The following is a 20,603-nucleotide window of genomic DNA, read 5'->3' as shown; positions in this document are numbered from 1 at the left end:
CGAATCTTCCTCTCTCACGCTCAAAACCACTTTACAATCAGGAAAAGCTTCCAGTATTTCCTCGAAGAAGAAGTTTCCTGGCGTATCCACGCATACGTCGGCATTCTGGTAAACTCGCTTCACATCAGGTTTGGCGCCATTTTGGAAAACATTGACCCAGTGATCTAGGAAGTCAAGTGTTTGCTCTTCAAAGTCGAACACCGTAAATCCAAGGTGCCGCAGGGCTTTGGCGATTGACTTGGTACCCGTTTTTCCGGCTCCTGCACAGATGATCTTCATTACTAATGGTAGAAAGGTGACTGCTCTTCTGTTGCGTCCGTTTGCCGGTCGTTGTTTTTGTCTTAATCAAAACCGCTAGAGTCACGAACACATGCAATTGGCGCACTCATCCATGTAAAGTCGTGGGTGGATCGTATTTACATTTCTGATTGCGTTCATCTACAGATGCTTATGTCATGGTCGACTGAGGACTGGATTTGTTAGTTTTCTGTCCCCTGTGTTGCAGTAGCATGCGACTTTCATGTTGTTTAACTGAACATAACACAAGTGACTCTGCTAGGCCAATCATTGACCACCGCGTAGTTGAACTGTTGCAGTAGAATTTGTAGCTATTCTCCCACAAAAGAGACAGTTAGGTACAATGACTGTTTAGATCACCATTCCGGTGTTTAATTCAAACTTTCTCTAACATGTCCCGAAATCGATCAAACAACCCAGAATCTGGGGAGATCTGTAAAGTTCGAAAGTCTGTGGAACAAATTCCAGTGAGAGTTCTTCAATGGTTCTCACAGATTCAGTTCGCTTGTTTCGGTTCGACAAAATCAACCATCGTTTACGTCTTTATTGCACCATTAGCCGATCATCGTCAGTAAATTGTACAGTATATCTTTCTTTAAATCTGGAATATTGCTGCAACAGCCGATAGCACCTCTGGAAGGCGTTTCTGTGCACTTTTCGAATGTGTATTGCACCATCCTGAAGGAAATGAGAGGAAATGAGATATCCAACCTTCCTGGGTAGACGTCACAAGAGCCGCTGGACCCATTCTCCTCAAACTCGGTCGTGAAACAAAATGGCGGTGTTTTGGAGCTGTTTTCGAGATTTCGTCGTGGCATAGAAAATCGAGGATTTAACGGAATTCAAAAATTTTTTCGCAGAACTATTTCAAATAATAAGTAGATTCGTTCTAGCGAAAAAAAATTTTGGGGGTTAGGTGCACTTTAAGGTAGTAAGAATCTTTAGCCGTTTTCCCTCTAAGTAGGAGGACTCAAGAGACAGACTTAAGGCGTGTTGAGCAAATTCGATTAGCAACGCGGGTCAGACAACCACCACCAATAGTATCGTGCTATAAACTGGTTATCAAGGTGACTGATTATCTGTACTGAACAGAATTCTCTGCTAATTCTCTGTTAACTGAAGGCGAAAACAGTTTAAGTTGCAGTTTGAAGCCGAAGGAAAACTAAAAGTTTCAAGTTTATACAAAAAAAGCGATCTTAAACATTATCGATTTACTTAACTAGCCTTAAAGTTTTTAGACAGTCTTCTTCACGAACTTGAAAATACCAAATAAAATTACTTACTTGGCCTCTTTCAATGTATGCAGTATATAACTATCGAGTTGAGTCTCAAAACAAACCAAAAAATAAAAATAATAATAAGTATCAGCGGGATTGGAAAAGTTTCCAAAGATGTCATTGTTGCTATTCTGAGGTTATGCTCAGTGGTTAAAAAAGATTGCAAGAAATACTCCTACAATTACTACAAGAAATAAACCGATTCTCAAAACACCATTACCAAATTCCCGATTTACCTGCTTGCCATACCTGGTCATCATGACCGTATTAGTAATTTCAGCTTTGATATTTTCATGTGGGAAGGCAATGGTTGGGACCTTGCACTCCAAGAAATCACACAATGGCTTCCATCCTTGTTTCACATTGTACACTAACAGCTTGTCAGCGGGAACAATGGACTTTACACGGTGGTTGTGGATACGATATCGCTTTCTTATAACATAGGTGGAATTCGTATTACAAGATCCAATGGCCGCATTATGGAACGGATCATAAACGTACTCCATTTTCCTCGCTGTTGGGGATAACATGGACACAACCTCGGATCGTAGAGCGTTCACTGAATCCAACTGACGCACCACACTTTTTATCCACGAACCTTCCTCTCTCTCGCTCAAAATTACTTTGCAGTCAGGGAAAGTTTCCAGTATTTCCTCGAAGATGAAGTTTCCAGGAAAATCGATGCATGCATCAGCATTCTGGTAAACTCTCTTCACATCAGGTTTGGCGCCATTTTGAAAAACATCAACCCAGTGATTCGGGAAGTCAAACGTTTGCTCTTCCCAGTCAAACACCGTATATCCAAGGTGCCGCAAGGCTTTGGCGATTGATTTAGTACCCGTTTTTAGAAGTCCTGCACAGATTATCTTCATAGTTACGGCCTTCAGAAGTTTAATGCTCCTGATCTCTATTCTATCTGTTCAGTGTGAGTGATTTTTATTCTGGTGTAGCAAAAGAATCGCATTGTATTGGATGTCAAAACAAGCCACCTGAATCGCACTGATCCATGGAAAATTATATTTGCATTTTAGCTCTCGGCATATGCCTGTAAATATGCACAGCTATTCTTCCTAATGCGTCCCGCTAAGGGAATCGCATACGGGTGACTAGTCATCTTCCTGTGGCTTTTATTCAAATCGCTGACCCCTATATAAAACCAAATCTTTCCATTTGGCTTCTCTGACTAAAGGCCTACTTGTCCGAGTTTCCCGTTTCATGCACTAATTTTTATGGTTGGCCATTCGTTTCAAAATTACGACAGGGTATACGCGGGTTTTTCTGCCGCGTATACTAGTTTACATACGTCACGTATGGGCTTTAAGCTCATATATACGACCATTTAGATCGCGTATATACGCATTTTTAAAGGGCCACACATTTGCGTAAATTCAAGCGCGGGGATATGCGAAATAAATGCCCAAATATACGCGTCCTACAAGGACCCATATATACGCGTGCTAAAATGCGCGTATATGCGAGTCTCGTAAATTACGTTTTATATGCCAGCACGAAATGTGCCTTTTAAGAGAATGGCTGTTCATGTATGATAGAAATGAAAATTACTTTAACTAGGAATCGTCAATATGGCGGCAGTGGCAAAATGCCTTGTCTTGCTCTATCTGCTATTTAATGTTTGTTACTGCAGCTCTCCAGTGAATGAACTTCTAGAAACAGTTATGCGTGTTTTGAATGACTGTTCAAGATTTTATCCCCACGCTAATCGTAACATGGCAGAGAACTTGATCGTTCGTCGTGAAGTTGCTGTGGATTCTGTTCACCGTTTAGGACAGAGGTGCCCAAGCGAATGCTGAGAGAATTCCGCTGCCTCTCGAATTGCTGTTGAAACAAATTCAATACTTACTACATAGATGGGAAATGTTTGCGGTTCAGTTTTGAACTTGAGCAATCTCAAACTACACAAAGCATAAGCAGTGGAAGACATTTTTATAGAGAGAAATTTATATTTGGGTTAACTTTTAATTCTGGGTTAGCGTTAACCGGCTTCCGAACAACCCGGCCCTGATGATTCGAGAAATAAGACTGACTTGGGTTTTCCAATTCTGGTATCAGTATCATGCTGGGTCATTTGTGAAGTAGAAATATCAATGTTCAGCGTCAGCGTGTGAGGGAAAGTTTTTTTCGAACTGACCCAGCAGGGTCTGATTTGAGGTGGTTCAATACCATCACAAGGCGTGTTGACAGCGTCAGGGGACCTAATTCTCTCTGGCACACTGATGGACTACACTGCCTTATCAGTTGGAGGTTTGTAATACACGGTGGTTTTGACAGGGCTTTAGACTTTAAGTTGTGCAACAAACAATTCTGCTGCGACTGGGCTCGCTCTGTTCTTGGCTGCGGTGAAAAGTTATGGGTTGCCCTCTAGAGTGTGTTCAGACGAAGGGGATGAAAATTTAGAGGTAGGAAGAGCTATGCTATGGCACAGGGGATTTAATAGGGGAAGCAAAATTGCCGGGTTGTCTGTACACAACCAGTGAATTGAGCGTCTGTGGAGAGAAGTCTTTATTCAAGTCAGTCAGTTCTAATAATAATAATCATCGTCATCGTCATCGTCATCGTCATCGTCATCATCGATATTTAAACAGGGTGACCCCTTCAGTCGCAGGACTGGTATCAACGGGGGCCCTGTATAACGCAAAATAAAAAGAGCATGTATAATAGCATGTATTAATAATATATACTACACTCTGTTCTACCAGATGGAAGAAAATGGCATCCTGGAATCGACCAGCATAATCGATCTGTTCTGTTTGTATTACATATTTCTTTCCACAATTAACAAGCAGTTAAACCTCCTAGTTGAGGCATGGAATAACCATGCTGTACGCACAATTAATATGGGTGAACGCAGTGATTTTACACTTGATATATGTAAAACTGGAAATACTAGCTGTCAGGGACACATTTGATGATAACATCCAGGCAGATGAATTATCTGGTGAAGACCCAATAGGACTTACACTAAAATCACATTCTGTCTCCTAAAACTCCCCTTGAGGTATTGATATATCATAGGCTGGACGACCCACTCTTCCATTAGAAGCTGATACAGTTGGCAAAGCCCTAATGGGAGTACACTGAGGTGCATGAAACTGTTCTTAATGCAAACATTTCCCATCTAAGTAGTAAATATTGTATTTGTCTCACCAGCGATTCTAGCGGCTGTATCCTCTCAGCATTCGCCTTGGTACCTTTGTCCAATGAGTCAACTCAAGGATTAGCCTGCGTAGCTTGACGGTTTCGCTATTTTTTAAGCAATTTGAGCGCGAGCGCACAAAGCGACAAAGCCGCGAAAACAAGCAGGAACCTCCCCAGGCTCCTCGTGGCTACGCCGCATTTGGCGCTCGTTATCGCGGCTTCGCCGCTTTCTTAGCGCGTTCAAATTGCGTAAAAACCGCCAAGCTACGCAGGCCACTAAACGATGGACAGGGTAATCCACAGCAACTTCACGACGATTGGCGTTAGAATAAAATCTTGAACAGTTATTCAAAACACGCATAACTGTTTCTAGAAGTTCATTCATTGGAGAACTGCAGTAATAAACATTCAGTAAATAGCAGATAGAGCAAGACAAGGCATTTTGCCACTGCCGCCATATTGACGAATCCTAGTTAAAGTAATTTTCATTGCTATCATACGCGAACAGCCATTCTCTATAAAGGCACATTTCGTGCTGGCATATAAAACGTAATTTACGAGACCGGCATATACGCGCATTTTAGCACGCGTATATATGGGTCCTTGTAGGACGCGTATATTTGGGCATTTATTTCGCAGATCTCCGCGCTTGAATTTACGCAAGTATGTGACCCTTTAAAAATGCGTATATACGCGATCTAAATGGTCGTATATATGAGCTTAAAGCCCATACGTAACTTATGTAAACAAGTATACGCAGCAGAAAAACCCGCGTATACTCTGTCGTAATTTTGAAACGAATGGCCAACCATAAATTTTAACTGAACTCAAATTCACACGCATTCTGTCCATTCGTCTGAGTGATTTTTAATCTGCTGTAACACTAGAATCGTATGCTATTGGTTGTCAAAGCATGCCACCTGAATCGCACTGATCCATGGAATGTCACATTTTCATTTTAGCTCTCGGCATATGCCTGTACATATTACGCCATCTTCCTAATCGCATAGGCTGACTAATCATTTTCCTTTTACTTTTGTTTAAAACCCTGACTTTTTTTTAAGACCAAATCTTTCTCCTAATTTGGCTTCTCTGACCAATAGCCTACTTTTCTGAGTTTCTCCGGAGTACGGGCTAGCGTGCAAGACGAAAAGAGATATCATAGGAACGAAAGGTTTCTTAGCCTGCGCGCGAGCAGTCTCTCTTTCCCACGAAAATCCGTGGGGAAGAACGCAAAACAAGTAAGCGTGCGAGCGTGACTGACCAAGATCTGGACAAAGCCATAACAAAAGCTCTCTAAACGTTTAACGTTGTTGTCAACTTAAACGCCGAGCAAAGGGATGGAATTGGGAAATTTACTCGCAGCAAGGATGTTTTGGCGGTTTTGCCAATGGTATTCAGTAAATCGTTATTTCAGTCAACTAATTCCTGGAGTCTGTGTTGAACTGCACAATTTGAGCTCATTTGGACAACAGCAATTACCCCAAAAGTCCGATTGTAATTGTTATTTATAGCTTCTCCTTTCCAACGAATACGATTCTTTTTTTAATATTCTCAGTTTAAATTTGCAACTTCTTTGACAGTCGCTTCGAATTTTTCGATCCGTCGATAGCACTTCTTACAAAGAATACGCGATCCGATGGACTCGACAGTGAAAATTTTCAGTTTTGAGCATTTTCCTATAGAACGGTGTAATATCCACTATTACACACAACATTAGCGTCACATAAATGGTACGACAGCCAAGAACATTTTTGAAAATAGGGGCAGAAGATCCGTCGCCCATCGAAATTTTACCAAGGTTGGGTACTCGAGCCGAAAGCCGAGCGGACCGCTTGACGGAAAGCGGCCGTAAAAGGCTAAAATTTTGAGGGAATTAATATATTTACAAAATTTGCAAATAAGTTTATACTGTACTATATAAAAAAATTTGTGCGTAAAACTTTATTCTGTATTTTCTCATTAAACATATTTGTTTCATTCTATTACTGATAAAAAAAATTGGGCAAAGAAATCTCTTTTCTGCTTATTTTGTTGTATAAATAATTTTATACATATAAAAAAATTAGTGCGAAGAAGTCTTCGCCCTGTCCAGTTCTCTATCATAAAAAAAAAAATATTTATTATACATATAAAAAATTTAGTGCGAAGAGGTCTTCGCTCTGTCTAGTTCTCTGTAATAACTTTCATTTGTTATACATATAAAATATTTAGTGCGAAGAAGTCTTCGCCCTGTCCAGTTCTCTATCATAAAAAAAAAAATATTTATTATACATATAAAAAATTTAGTGCGAAGAGGTCTTCGCTCTGTCTAGTTCTCTGTAATAACTTTCATTTGTTATACATATAAAATATTTAGTGCGAAGAAGTCTTCGCCCTGTCCAGTTCTCTATCATAAAAAAAAAATATTTGTTATACATATAAAAAATTTAGTGCGAAGAGGTCTTCGCTCTGTCTAGTTCTCTGTAATAACTTTCATTTGTTATACATATAAAATATTTAGTGCGAAGAAGTCTTCGCCCTGTCCAGTTCTCTTTCATAAAAAATATCTCTTATACATATAAAAAATTTAGTGCAAAGAAGTCTTCTCTCTGTCCAGTTCTCTGTGATAAAAATATAGTTTTAATACATATAAAAAATTTAGTGCGAAGAAGTCTTCGCTCTGTCCAGTTCTCTATCATAAGGAAAATTTTTGTTATACATATAAAAAATTTAGTGCGAAGTCTTCGCCCTGTCCAGTTCTCTATCATACAAAAATATTTTTTATACATATAAAAAATTTAGTGCGAAGAAGTCTTCGCTCTGTCTAGTTCTCTGTAATAACTTTCATTTGTTATACATATAAAATATTTAGTGCGAAGAAGTCTTCACCCTGTCCAGTTCTCTTTCATAAAAAATATCTTTTATAGTCCAATTTTCTTTTTACCGTGTTCTGGGCACCTGTTCAACTTCTGGGATCTTGAAACAATATACTGTCTATTGCAACCTTCTCCAGAACATACTTCTATGCCTTCACACTGGCCACGTCTGATTGAGACCTTTAATTTGTCAGTTTTCCGTCAATGTCAAGCTCCCGTACGGTTGCGTGAGTGGGTCCTAAAGATAGCTGACAGTCCTTTACTATAAAGGAATCACTGTTTGTCAGCCGTATTAAATTTTAGTACCCTTGTTTGGGGGCCAAGAGAACTTCAATTCGGACCAAAAAAGGTAATACAAGTCATTACACTGGGATGTGGGTTGCATTAAGGCAATTGGGTAATATCTCTCGAAATTTACACAATAAAGCCTCTATAAATGGGTATTTCTGATGAAATAAAAAGATGGCAACTGATAAAATATCAAACTTTCACATTGGCACGAGGATAGATAACAATCATTATTTTTTAGGTAAACAAGTATCAAACAAGGAGAAAAACTGCTTATTTATTTCTGTTGCAAGAAGAAATACAACAGTCTAAATGAATTTGATGCAGGACCATACAGCATACAAAAATTGAAATTTGGTCCAAGCACACTCACAACTGGGAAAATTCTTTTCTATGACGTTAGCAGATGTTGTTGACAGATAAACCAAAGTCATAAATAGATATGCACCAAACAAATTTAACAGCAGTTATGGAGTCAAAATAAGACCCCCATGTGCGTGTTTCTGAAAAATATCTAAGGGGGAGTCCAACCCAATTACAGACAGCGGGGCAGGGCGAAGACTTTTTCGCACTAAATTTTTATATGTATGAAAAATATTTTTTATTACAGAGAACTGGACATGGTGAAGACTTCTTTGCACTAAAGTTTTTATATGTATTAAACCTATATTTTTATCACAGAGAACTGGAGAGAGCGAAGATTTCTTCGCACTAAATTTTTTATATGTATCAAGCTATATTTATTTCACAGAGATCTGGACAGGGCGAAGACTACTTTGCACTAAATTTTTTATATGTATCAAGCTATATTTACTTCGCAGAGATCTGGACAGGGCAAAGACTTCTTTGCACTAAATTTTTTATATGTATTAGAACTGTATTTTTATCACAGAGAACTGGCCAGAGCGAAGACTTTTTCGCACTTAATTTTTTATATGTATTAAAACTGTATTTTTATCACAGAGAACTGGACATGGCAAAGACTTCTTCGCTTTAAATTTTTTATATGTATAAAAAAGTAATTTTTTTTATTATAGAGAACTGGACATGGCGAAGACTTCTTCGCACTAAATTTTTGATATGTATCAAAACTATATTTTTATAGAGAACTGGACAGGGCGAAGAATTCCTCGCACTAAATTTTTTATATGTATAAAAAATATTTTTTTACTATGGAGAACTGGACATGGCGAAGACTTCTTCGCCCTAAATTTTTTATATGTATGAAAAATATTTTTTATTACAGTGAACTGGACATGGCGAAGACTTCTTCGCACTAAATTTTTTATATGTATTAAAGCTATATTTTTATCACAGAGAACTGGACAGAGCGAAGACTTCTTTGCACTAAATTTTTTATATGTATAAAAAACTTTTTTTATTATAGAGAACTGGACAGGGTGAAGACTTCTTCGCACTAAATTTTTTACATGTATAAGAACTGAAATGTTATTACAGAGAACGGGCATGGGCGAAGAATTCTTCGCACTAAATTTTTTATATGTATCAAATCTATATTTTTACAGAGAACTGGACAGGGCGAAGAATTCTTCGCACTAAATTTTTTATATGTATGAAACTATAATGTTATTACATTTTGCATTACAGAATAAAGGACTTCACACAATTTTTTTTATATAGTACTCTCTCACTTTGCTACAAAATTTGCATAAGTGTAAATACCGAAATTTTGATAGAAAGAGCAAACGGTGGAACTATAACTTGATGGAAACGCAACAAATCCGCTAGAAAACCACACAGAACGCGAAAGAACCACCACTGGAGTTCAGGTAAGCAATTTTTATCAAAATTCAACAATAATTTTTCGCCAATTTCGGCTCTATTTCACTCCCCATACAAACCCTTGTAAATATGCAAATCACGCAAATTACGTGACAGCATAGAGGTCAACAAAAAATTGAGCTTCTCATATACATCGAGATCGGGCTACGGTGGCAGTGATTAGCAAAGATATCATTGTTATTAGTCAAAGGTTATGCTCAGTGATTCAAAAAGATGGCAACAATTACTCCTGCAAAAACTACAAGAAATAAACCAATTTTCAAAACACCACTCCGAAATTCCCGATTCACCTGCTGGCCATACCTGGTCATCGCGACCGTATTAAGAACTTCAGATTTGATATTTTCATGTGGGAAGGCAACAGTGGGGACGTCGCACTCCAAGAAATCACACAAGGGCTTCCATCCTTCTTTTACGTTATACACCAGAAGCTTGTCAGGGGGAACAATGGACTTTACACGATGGTTGTGGATACGATATCGCTTTCTTAAAATATAGGTGGATTTGGTGTTGCAAGATCCAATGGCGGCATTGAGGAATGAATCGTAAACGTAATCCATTTTCCTCGATGTAATCGTGGATCGCAAGCCATTCGATGAATCCAATTGACGCACAAGACTTTCTAGCCACGAATCCTCGTCTCTTATGCTCAAAATCACTTTACAATCAGGAAAAGCTTCCAGTATTTCCTCATAGAAGAAGTTTCCAGGGATATCGATGCATACATCAGCATTCTGGTAAACTCTCTTCACATCAGGTTTGGTGCCATTTTGAAAAACATCAACCCAGTGATCTAGGAAGTCAAAAGTTTGCTCTTCCCAGTCAAACACTATAAATCCAAGGTGTCGCAAGGCTTTGGCGATTGATTTAGTACCCGTTTTTAGAAATCCTGCACAGATGACCTTCATAGTTACGGCTATCCGAAGTTTTTAAAATTCTATCCCGACCGTAGTATCGATTTTGGTCACTCCAGTGACCATAGATTGAAAACGTGACAGAAAATTGGCGTTACTTTCGATTCTCACCAAATTTGGACAGTGGGATGATCTCATCATTAGCCAATTACAGCCCATTTTTCAGCTCTTTTCCTCATATCCCCCTCTCGGGAGAGTTTGTCAAGTTAGCTAATTTAGTCTGCAAGCCATCGCCGCTGTCGGCGAAATGTTTATTTGCTCAAAATTGGAGCAAAATCTTTCGGAGATGGAAGTCAGGACATTTGTAAAGATACAGAAAGTAGTTTGGGACCAGTTGCTGGCTTCTAAGGCTGAATTTATCCAGAAGTAAGCTGTATTTTCGTTTTCGTGCCGAAAGCCACGCGGTGAAATATTAGCGGCTTGTTATGTTCTCCTGTTCTGTTTTTTCTCTTGGTCTTTTTTGTGGCCCGCCGAGGCCACTCTTTCGTCTAAATCAGTTGAAAAAAGTTCGAAAAAGATGTTCCCACTCAAGTTTAAGCTCTCAGGCGATAATTCTGGAGTTTTTTGGCCGAAACGTCGGTTTTGTTATGTTCGTGTTTTTCGGTTGCTATGGGCGACCGTGGCTTCCTTTGTTAGGTCAAGTCTGGGAAATGAGGTCACAAAAAAGAATTCTAATTAATTCTGGTTTTGTTCGATTTCGCTGAAATTTTAACACGATAAAGCTGGATTGTTAAGGAATAGATTTACTTTCTACCGATGTGTGGTAGCTATTAACGCTAAAGTGATATATCGCTTCGAAGTCAGGGTTTTGAAGAGAGTTTTTTGCAACGTGTGGGTTCGGCGTGATTTTGTAATCGGAGGTTTTTGTTGACCCCGAAGGAAAAAATATCCCGAAAAGGTCATTTCATCGACGATTCAAACGAACATAAATATGTATATGTTCCGAGCTAAATTTCTGGTGAAAAAATATAATTTTTGACGAGCGCTGGATTTTTAATTTTTTTTCCCGCGAAAGACAGGGCGTGAGATGAGTTAAAATGCTCCTGACCTCTACTCTGTCCGTTCGTCTGAGTGATTTCTATTCTGGTTTATCATATGACTTGTGTTTGTAGCCGATATAACGCGCACTCTAATTGGCTAATTCTAGGGCATTATTCTCCCGTAATTACGGGCCTGCCAAAACAAAGCAAAAAGCCATATAATAAACAACTTATCAACCTCGATCGTTCGGTCTTAACGGGAAAATCAAAGCAAAAGCAAAGCAAAAAGCCATATAATAAAGACTTAATTTAAGTGTCATTGGTATTTAGCTTAAAAAAAAACTAGTTGTGGACATTATTTTAAAAATAAAATATACCTTTGCTAAGGTTAAAATTATTTACAATTTAATGAATAATGTATAAGATAAATAAATAAATAAGTAAATGAAATATATGAACTCAGTAAGATTTAAAAAGCTTAAAAGATATCAAATATATATATAGAATGTAAAATTTAAAACGGCGTAGCAGCATATATCACAGTCCTTACAACCATCTATTAAGTGTGATAAGACTTTACTCTTGATGCCGTTTCTAAAACTCTTAACATTGGGCTTCTCTCTATCAGTTGTGTCTAATTTGTTCCAAAGATGGGGCCCAAAATATCGTAAAGAATGCTTTCCATAATGCACGGTGCGAAAACGTGGAATATATATGCCGTGAGTGGATGTCAAAACATGCCACTTGAATCGCACTGATCCAGGGAGGGTCACATTTGTAGTTTAGCTGTTGATATTGGGTAATCTTCCTAAGGCTGGCAATCATTTTCCTAGCTATGGCTTTTGTTCAAACCCAAAATCTTTCCATTTGGCTTATCTGACCAAACGCCTACTCCTCTGAGTTTTTCCGGAGTACGGGCAAGATTTCAAGACTAGAGGGGATTGTAACAAGGGCAAATCTTGTGGATATATATGTATGTACACTCTTTTTCTTTAAATATAAGAACGTCTAAGTTTGGAGCTGAGGCTGAACGTTTTCATGTTTAAGATGTTCATATCGTTCTTGCGAAACGTTCTTAAGATGTTCATAAATTTACATGGTATATAAGGTCAACTACCTTGATAATACCTCTGACTTTGATGGTGTGGAAGTTATTTTCAGTTGGAACAGTTATAAATAAGAACTGATTATTACAAAAAGAGATTCGTGTCATGCAATAAGAAAACCATTGTTATTGTTATACAAAACATGCCCTCAAGTATTTGGGTTAATTTTACAATTTTTGTTACCTTTATTTTATGCTTGTCATTTAATACATACAGATTAATCGACTCTAAGCCTGAGGAATGTTCTCAATACGTTCTCAAAGAACGTATTTAGAAATTCTTTGTTTCCTTAGTCTAGATAACATCTTCAACCAACTAGTCAGTTTTGTGAAAAATGATACCCTATTCTAGACCCAAATGCTCTGATTTATATACCCTATCCTAGAGTAAACGGCTTGAAAACCATACCCTTCACAGCGGCACATACCTATATAGCCCATATATGGCAGTGCCCTCCCCCCCCCCCCCCGGGGCCGGGTCCTTCGATGGCGGCCATTGCCAGTGTTCTGCAGCCTTTGTTGGGCGTATGGTTTTACATCGTGTTGTCTGCGCCCTTATTTTATTTCAAGTAATTCTTGTACAGCTTACAGTTGCGAGATAAGTTGCAGTTTTCAAGGTAAGTTATTTCCGATTTCTCAATCGTTCTGTTGCAGTCATTATTTGTTTTTTCACTTCATTTAACACAAGCGCGCATCGGAAAGGCAAACGCTGCCTTTCGGTAAATGCTAAAGAAAAGAGAAAGAATAAGTAAAAAATAAAAAATAAAACCTAGGCTCACGCAATCCTGGGGGAGAAAGATTGCGTGACGAGCCCAAAGGCTGGAGCTAAAGAAGCATCTGCCAGTCCAAAGCCTTGCGAGCAACGAACTAAAACTACCGTGGTAGAGCACTAAAGAAGCGGGAAAAACACTCGACTACGTCCAGTGTTTTTCTCTTACACTTCTTTCGTGCTCAACATGATCTAACGGTTTCTAGTCCAGAGGAATCCGGCCGCATTGTGGCTCAAGAAAACGTACACTTTTTCCATGGGAATTTCAAAAGGCAAGGAGCTCAAAGCCTTGCGGATGAAAATGCGAAATGCTTGAGCTGTATATGAAAGGAGCTACAGGCTTGCAGCGGGAGGCGCGGTGGCCTCATGGTTAGTGCGCTCGACTCCGGAGCGAGCGGTCCGGGTTCGAGCCTTGGCCGGGGACATTGCGAAGTGTTCTTGGGCAAGACACTTTACTCTCACAGTGCCTCTCTCCACCCAGGTGTATAAATGGGTTTCGGTGATGCTGGGAGGGTAACCCTGCGATGAACTAGCATCCCATCCAGGGGGGAGTGGGAATACTCCTAGTCGCTCCATGCTACAGAAACCGGGATTAGCTCCGGCCTGATGAGCCAGTTGGGTCGCATGCAGACTTAACCTACCTTACAGGCTTGCAGCGGCTTGCAGCAGGATTGCGTGAAGTAGCATCAAAGTTGGAAAGACTTCCACTGCATGGTTCTACTCAGAGTAAAGGAGAGAATATCAGAGCAAGCTTTCAACTGATCACTCGTCGGGTGAGCGTTGAGACGAAATTTTTTGAGGTTCAGTTCGCTGAGATGATTGGAGATCGCTAGTAAGCAGACGAGCATTACTACGCTGCATGTTGGCGTTGTTTGAGAATTTTTACAAAATAAAGCTTCTAATCATAAAGAGAGACAGCTCAACTGATGTTTTCTGTCGTTATTTTACTTGTTAAGAATAATTTCTGCCTTCGTAACAAATATAATGTCTTTTATCGAAGTATTCGCTAGGTTGAGAATTTGTTTATTTCGCTGCGTGTTTTGTCGGAATCTAGCAACTTGTTATTTTACTACAGTTTTAACACTGCTGTTGTTAACAATGGTATCCGTGCAGCCATACAAATAGCTCGTTTCCATTACTTTTGTCTGAGTCACCGGGCAGGGGCATAGCCAAGATTTTTTAAAGGGGGGATCACACTGTGTCAAAATGAGGGTACCCATAAAATTTTTGCCACTTGTTGTAGCTCGTTTGCTTACTGAAAGGCTTACAAAATGGGGGGTCACGGTCACTTTATGACACCCCCCAGCTTCGCCCCTGCAGGGGATGTTTAATTTTGGGTCAAATTTGTCAAAGTTTGAAAGCCAGCTTACCGTCATCAACCCGTGCCTCTGTTTTCTGATAAAGCACGCTATTTCAACCAATCAGAGCACACATCATATGGGAACTTTATTATAGAATGTTAGAGTGTCATCGCAGAAACCCTTTTGAGAACACCAGATGATAAGTAAGAGACGAGGTGTGTGACAAGTGGTTTCTTTGATCCTAAGGAGGCCAGATTGATCAGGGCAATTTTGGTTCAATTTGCTTCCTTCAAACCAAAATTTGGTGATCCTTTTTAATTCTCTGCTAAATGAAGGCAAAAACAGTTTGCGTCTTAAGAAACCGGAGAAAAACTAAAAGTTTGTACAAAACAAAAACGATTTCAAAAATTAATGATTTAGTTAACTAGCCTTCAAGTTTTTAGACAGTCTTCTTCACGAACTTGACAATACAGAAAAAAATAACTTAAATCTCTCGATGCATGCAGTATGTAACTGTCGAGTTGAGTCTCAAAACAAACGCCAAAAAATAAATATCAGCGGGATTCGGAAGGTTTCCAAAGATATCATTGTTATTACTCTAAGGTCATGCTCAGTGATTCAAAAAGATGGCCAGAAATATTCCTATAATTACTGCAAGAAATAAACCGATTTTCAAAACACCGCTCCGAAATTCCCGATTCACCTGCAGGCCCTACCTGGTCATCATGATCGTATTAGTAATTATGGATTTGATATTTTCATGTGGGAAGGCAATGGTTGGGACCTCACATTCCAAGAAATCACACAATGGCTTCCATCCTTCTTTTACGTTGTACACCAACAGCTTGGCAGCGGGAACAATGGACTTTACATGGTGGTTGTGGATACGAAATCGCTTTCTTATAACATAGGTGGACTTGGTGTTAAAAGATCCAGTGGCGAAATTACAGAAAGAATCCGAAACGTAACACATTTTCCTCATTGTCGGCGATAACATGGACACAACCTCGGATCGTAAAGCATACAATGAATCCAGTTGACGAACAAGACTTTCTATCCACGAATCCTCCTCCCTTATGCTCAAAATCACTTTACAATCAGGAAAAGCTTCCAGTATTTCCTCGAAGAAGTATCCTGGCGTATCCACGCATGCGTCAGCATTCTGGTAAACTCGCTTCACATCAGGTTTGGCACCATTTTGAAAAACATCAACCCAGTGATCTAGGAAGTCAAACGTTTGCTCTTCCTAGTCGAACACTGTAAATCCAAGGTGTCGCAAGGCTTTGGCAATTGATTTAGTACTCGTTTTTAGAAATCCTGCACAGATGACCTTCATAGTTGTGGCTATCCTAAGTTTAATGCTACTGACCTCTGCTCTGACGTCTGAGTGATTTTTATTCTGGTGTAACAGGACGGAATTGTATGCTATTTTCATTGATATGATTGCGCTGAAATGGCCACGCTTGCTACATAAATTAGCATACTTTTCCTCTAGAGCCCCTCGTAATACCCATGGGTATTGAGCAGAGTATTTATACGCCCTCCGCAATTGAGATCATTCTGTTATGCGTTCATGCCCCGATAAGTCTGTTGAGACTTCGCTTTTTGCCCCATCCACCTCCCCTCAGCGACGGAAACCTCCATCCTGCTGATTTTTATTCTGGTGTAACACAAGAATTGTAGACTATTGGATGTCAAAAGAAGCGACTTGAATCGCACTGATCCTTGGAAAGTCACATTTGCATTTTAGCTCTCGGCATATGCCTGTAGATATTGTGCAATCTTGCCAACGCGATAGATGGACTAATCATTTTCCTATGGCTTTGTAAAATTTGTTACGAATCCTAACCCTGTTTAAGGACGTTCGCGCGAAAATTTTCCAACATTGAATTTTTTCTGAGACTTTTAGCACTGTAAGATAATGAGTTCGTTATGTCGGAAATGTAAAAAAAAAAAAAAAAAAAAAACTGGGGGGTCACCGACTTCGTTTTGTAGAGAACATGCCCGGAGGAACACCCTAAAGCTGAAAAAATCGGGCTTCATTAGCGAATAAGGCCACAGTGTCTGTAAGCCCAAAAATATTGCAATTAGATCTTTGAAGTGAAATGTTCGCTGCCAAATATTGTTTAAGTGGACCTATTAAGTGAATTTAACTGGTGAGGTTCCTTAAAGAACAAGTTCGCATTTAGCGACCATAGTTTCACGCGCCTTGCAGCCGCAAGATGGCAGGATTCGATTTCCCGTGGACAGAAATCTTGAAATTTTTTTAAATTCCCACAATGATTTTTTGTTCATTTTTGGACAATGTGGAGGTAATTGTAAATAAAATCTGGTTCTGGAAAGAAAAGTAGGGGTCACCGAACGTCCAAGATCGTTAAATCTAGGCAAAGCTATAGCAATAGCCGTCTGCCCTATCATTGTTCATTTTATTACTTAAGGCGCGCGCTCACGCATGACGTGGCGTGTGAAGTTGCGTGCGCAGTAAATCTGCACAGAAACAATTAGCGCCAACGTCTTTAAATCGTTCCTGCATGATTTCAGAAGAAAATAAGAGTGCATGCATGGCCCGTCCGCTGGAGCAAACAAGTGGCCGTTGTACAGAGGTAGCCGTTCGTGGAGGTTTGACTGTACTTTGTTTGAAACGTAAAGTTTAAACAAAACAAAAACAACCACAGATATTAATGATTCAAGGTTCTTGGCAGTCTTTTCGCGAACTTGACAATATAGAAAAATTGAGTAAACTCCCAGAGCGCAGTATACCTATCGAGTCAAATTAAAAATAAACCAAAGAGTATCAGTGGCAGTGACTAAGAAAAATATTATTCTTATTACTCTGAGGTTAGGCTCAGTGATTCAAAAAGAATACCAAAGTTGCTACTGCAATAATTACAAGAACTAAACAACTCTCTACTCTTCCTGTTTCACCTGGGTAAGGTCTTGGTTATTTCAGCTTCGATATTTTCGCGTGGGAAGGCAACAGTAGGGACCTCGCACTCCAAGAAATCACAGAATGGCCTCCATCCTTGTTTCAGGTTGTACACTAACAGCTTGTCAGCGGGAACCATGGACGTTACACAGTGGTTGTGGATACGATATCGCTTTCTTAAAACATAGGTGGACTTGATGTTAGAAGATCCATTGGCATTAAGGAAGGAATTCAAGAAGTACTCCATTTTCCTCGCCGCTGGCGATGACATAGACACAATCTTGGATCGTATACCATTCGGTGAATGCAATGACGCACGACACTTTCTATCCATGAACCTTCCTCTCTTACGATCAAAATCATCATACCGTCAGAAGAAGAAGAATCCACGCACATCCACGCATACATCAGCATTCTGGAACACTCACTTCACATCTGGCGCGGTGCCATTTTGAAATACATTGAGCCAGTGAGCTAAAAAGTCAAATTTTTGCTCTTCCCAGTCGAACACCGTAAATCCAAGGTTTTGCAAGGCCTTGGCAGAAGGGGTGACAAAGGTATGTGTTTGGCTGGGTCACGACAGCGGACAAATGAAAGACTTGAAGTTGTGAAGGTAATTCTTTTGACAAAAAACAAGTGAAGCACAATGGCGGTTGAGGCATTGTTTGCAATAAAACAAATTATTGGTCCGGAAAACAAAAATTATATCTTACAGGACGTTTCGTATGTTTCAACATACATCTTCGGAAGTGACCGTTCACAATGGAATTAACAACTTCATTTAAATTTAAGATGTGTAACTAATAAATATTTTGCGCGTGCGAAAATATTTGATGGATTATAAATCAAAGCGCCGATCGAGGGAGGCACTAGAGGCAGATCTAGGGTGTCTGTTAACCATGTAAACACCCCAGGAAAACCTCGATCTCTGCTGTTCCCTTTTCACCTACTAGAGATGTCTGCTCGCGGGATGTGTGTCAAAAATCTCAGTTTTGATATTTTCATGTGGGAAGGGCAACAATGAGGACCTCGCACTCCAAGAAATCACGATGGCTTCCATTCTCAGTTGTTTCACGTTGTACACCAGCACCTTTTCAGCGGTAACAATGGCATTTACACGGTGGTTGTGGATACAATATCGCTTTCTGAAAACATAGGTGGACTTATAACGGGAGTCTGAAGCTCCAAGCGCGGCATTAAGGGAGGAGATGGTAACATAACCCATCTTCCTTGCGGTGGGGAATAACATGGAAACCTTGGAACCCAATTTAGTAAACATTGTTTCAAAATGATAAGACAGATTCTCTACCCGCGAATCCTCTTTTACCATCAGAATCACTTTACAAACAGGAAGAGCTTCCATTATTTCCTCAAAGAAGAAGTATCCAGGCCAATCCACGAATCCATCAGCATTCTGCTGAACTCGCTTAGCGCCATTTTGAAAAATATCGAGCCAGGGATCTAGGAAGTGCTCTTCTCAGTCAAGCACCGCAGATTCAAGGTGCCACTAGGCTTTAGTCATTGATTTAGTATCCGTTTTCGTGAGTCCGTCAACGACAGATGATCTTCATATTTACAGCTTCAGAAGTTTAATGGCCCTCTATTCTGTCCATTCGTCAGAGTGATTTTGTTCAGGTATAAGTAGAATCTTGTGATTTCGTATTTTACATTTGATTCTTGTCACGAGCCCGTCTAACGTCTTCAGGCCCAGTGATCCATAAAAAGGCACATTTGCATCCTTTTTATATCTCTAAAGTGTCGACCTAGTGATCTAGAAAGTCATAAGCTTACTCTTAGCTTCCCAGTTAGAAACCGTTTATCCAAGATACCGCAAGGCTTTGGCGATTGACTTAGTATCCCGTTTTTTGAAAGTCCTACACAGATGACGTTCTTAGTTACTGCCATCAGAAGTTAAATGGTCCTGACATCTATTTTGTCCGTTTGTCTGAGTTATTTTTATTCTGGTGTAACACAAGAATCTATTGGATGTCAAAACATGTCACTTGTGCTGCTCTGATCAATGGAAAGTTTCCTTTGGGTTCTGGCTCTAGGGATATGTCTGGTTAGGTTTAGGTTTTAGGGATTGTTTTACAAAGGTTAGGCTTTTGGGCTTGTGTTGCAAACCCTGATCACGTTTCAGACGATATCTCTCCATTTGTCTTCTCTGAGCAATAGGCTACTTGCCTTAGTTTCTACAGAACACGGGCTACGGTTTCGGTGAAAGCAGGCGGGGTGACAAAGGTTACGCGTTTGGCTACACACTTCAGCAGACAAGTGAAAGACTTGAAGTTGTAAAGGAATTGAATTACCACCAGCTCAGTACCTTGGCTTTCCATAAGATCTGGGAGGGTTTCATTTAACTAATTCATTCCTGTGTTTTCTGTTGCCATAAGCGCAACTGCATACGTCTCCGCTATACCAGAGGCTGCATGCTCAATGCTTTGTTCACTTATAAGAGCTCTAGGGCTCTGTGTAATTGTTCTGACGGAGAGCAAGTGAAGCAAAGTTGCGGTTGAAGCATTGTTACCAATAAAACGCATTGTTGGAAAACCAAAAATTAGATCTTTTTACTTGAAGTTTTGTATGTTTCAACATACATCTTCAGAAGCGACCGTTGAGAATAGAAGAAACAACTTAATTTAAGTTTAATTAATTCATATAATTTTCGCGTGCCAAAATAATAATATTTGATGGATTATAAATTCGAAAAACTCAAACAACCGATCATGAGAGGCACGAGGGGTGGATCTAGGGTATCTGTTGACTTTCCTACCTCCACACACACCAAAAATGCGAAAAATGTCATATTTTACAGTCTAGCTTTTTGGACTATTCCGGGGAGCATGCCCGCAGACACACGGCACTTGTGCGAGAAGATTGAACAATATGTTGCTCGACCAATTGCACTGTTAACATCTTAGCAAACCTT

General features: G+C 39.7%; 3 protein-coding genes and 2 pseudogenes across 3 annotated transcripts in view; all 5 read right to left on the bottom strand.

The window, feature by feature from the left end:
• LOC145462844 (uncharacterized) overlaps positions 1 to 731 on the bottom strand; it is a 3,109-nt gene extending 2,378 nt beyond the window's left edge. Inside the window, exon 1 of the mRNA XM_081446468.1 lies at positions 1 to 731. This exon is cut by the window's left edge and continues 2,378 nt beyond it. Within this exon, the coding sequence (XP_081302594.1) occupies positions 1 to 279 (279 nt within the window). The 5' untranslated portion in view covers positions 280 to 731.
• Positions 732 to 1,224: 493 nt separating this feature from the next.
• LOC145462842 (uncharacterized) lies at positions 1,225 to 2,447 on the bottom strand. The gene has a single exon (XM_081446466.1). The coding sequence runs from the start codon at positions 2,444 to 2,446 to the stop codon at positions 1,718 to 1,720; it is 729 nt and encodes a 242-aa protein (XP_081302592.1). The 5' UTR covers position 2,447; the 3' UTR covers positions 1,225 to 1,717.
• Positions 2,448 to 9,874: 7,427 nt separating this feature from the next.
• LOC145462843 (uncharacterized) lies at positions 9,875 to 12,753 on the bottom strand. Its single transcript, XM_081446467.1, has one exon. The coding sequence runs from the start codon at positions 10,585 to 10,587 to the stop codon at positions 9,877 to 9,879; it is 711 nt and encodes a 236-aa protein (XP_081302593.1). The 5' UTR covers positions 10,588 to 12,753; the 3' UTR covers positions 9,875 to 9,876.
• A 2,707-nt stretch (positions 12,754 to 15,460) lies between these two features.
• Positions 15,461 to 16,084, bottom strand: LOC145462694 (uncharacterized; annotated as a pseudogene).
• A 1,083-nt stretch (positions 16,085 to 17,167) lies between these two features.
• Positions 17,168 to 20,214, bottom strand: LOC145463804 (uncharacterized; annotated as a pseudogene).
• Positions 20,215 to 20,603: the final 389 nt, after the last annotated feature.

This window comes from Orbicella franksi, chromosome 12 (assembly GCF_964199315.1).
Source record: "Orbicella franksi chromosome 12, jaOrbFran1.1, whole genome shotgun sequence".
NCBI classification, from domain to species: domain Eukaryota; kingdom Metazoa; phylum Cnidaria; class Anthozoa; order Scleractinia; family Merulinidae; genus Orbicella; species Orbicella franksi.
This window is presented reverse-complemented; position numbering and strand designations above follow the sequence as displayed.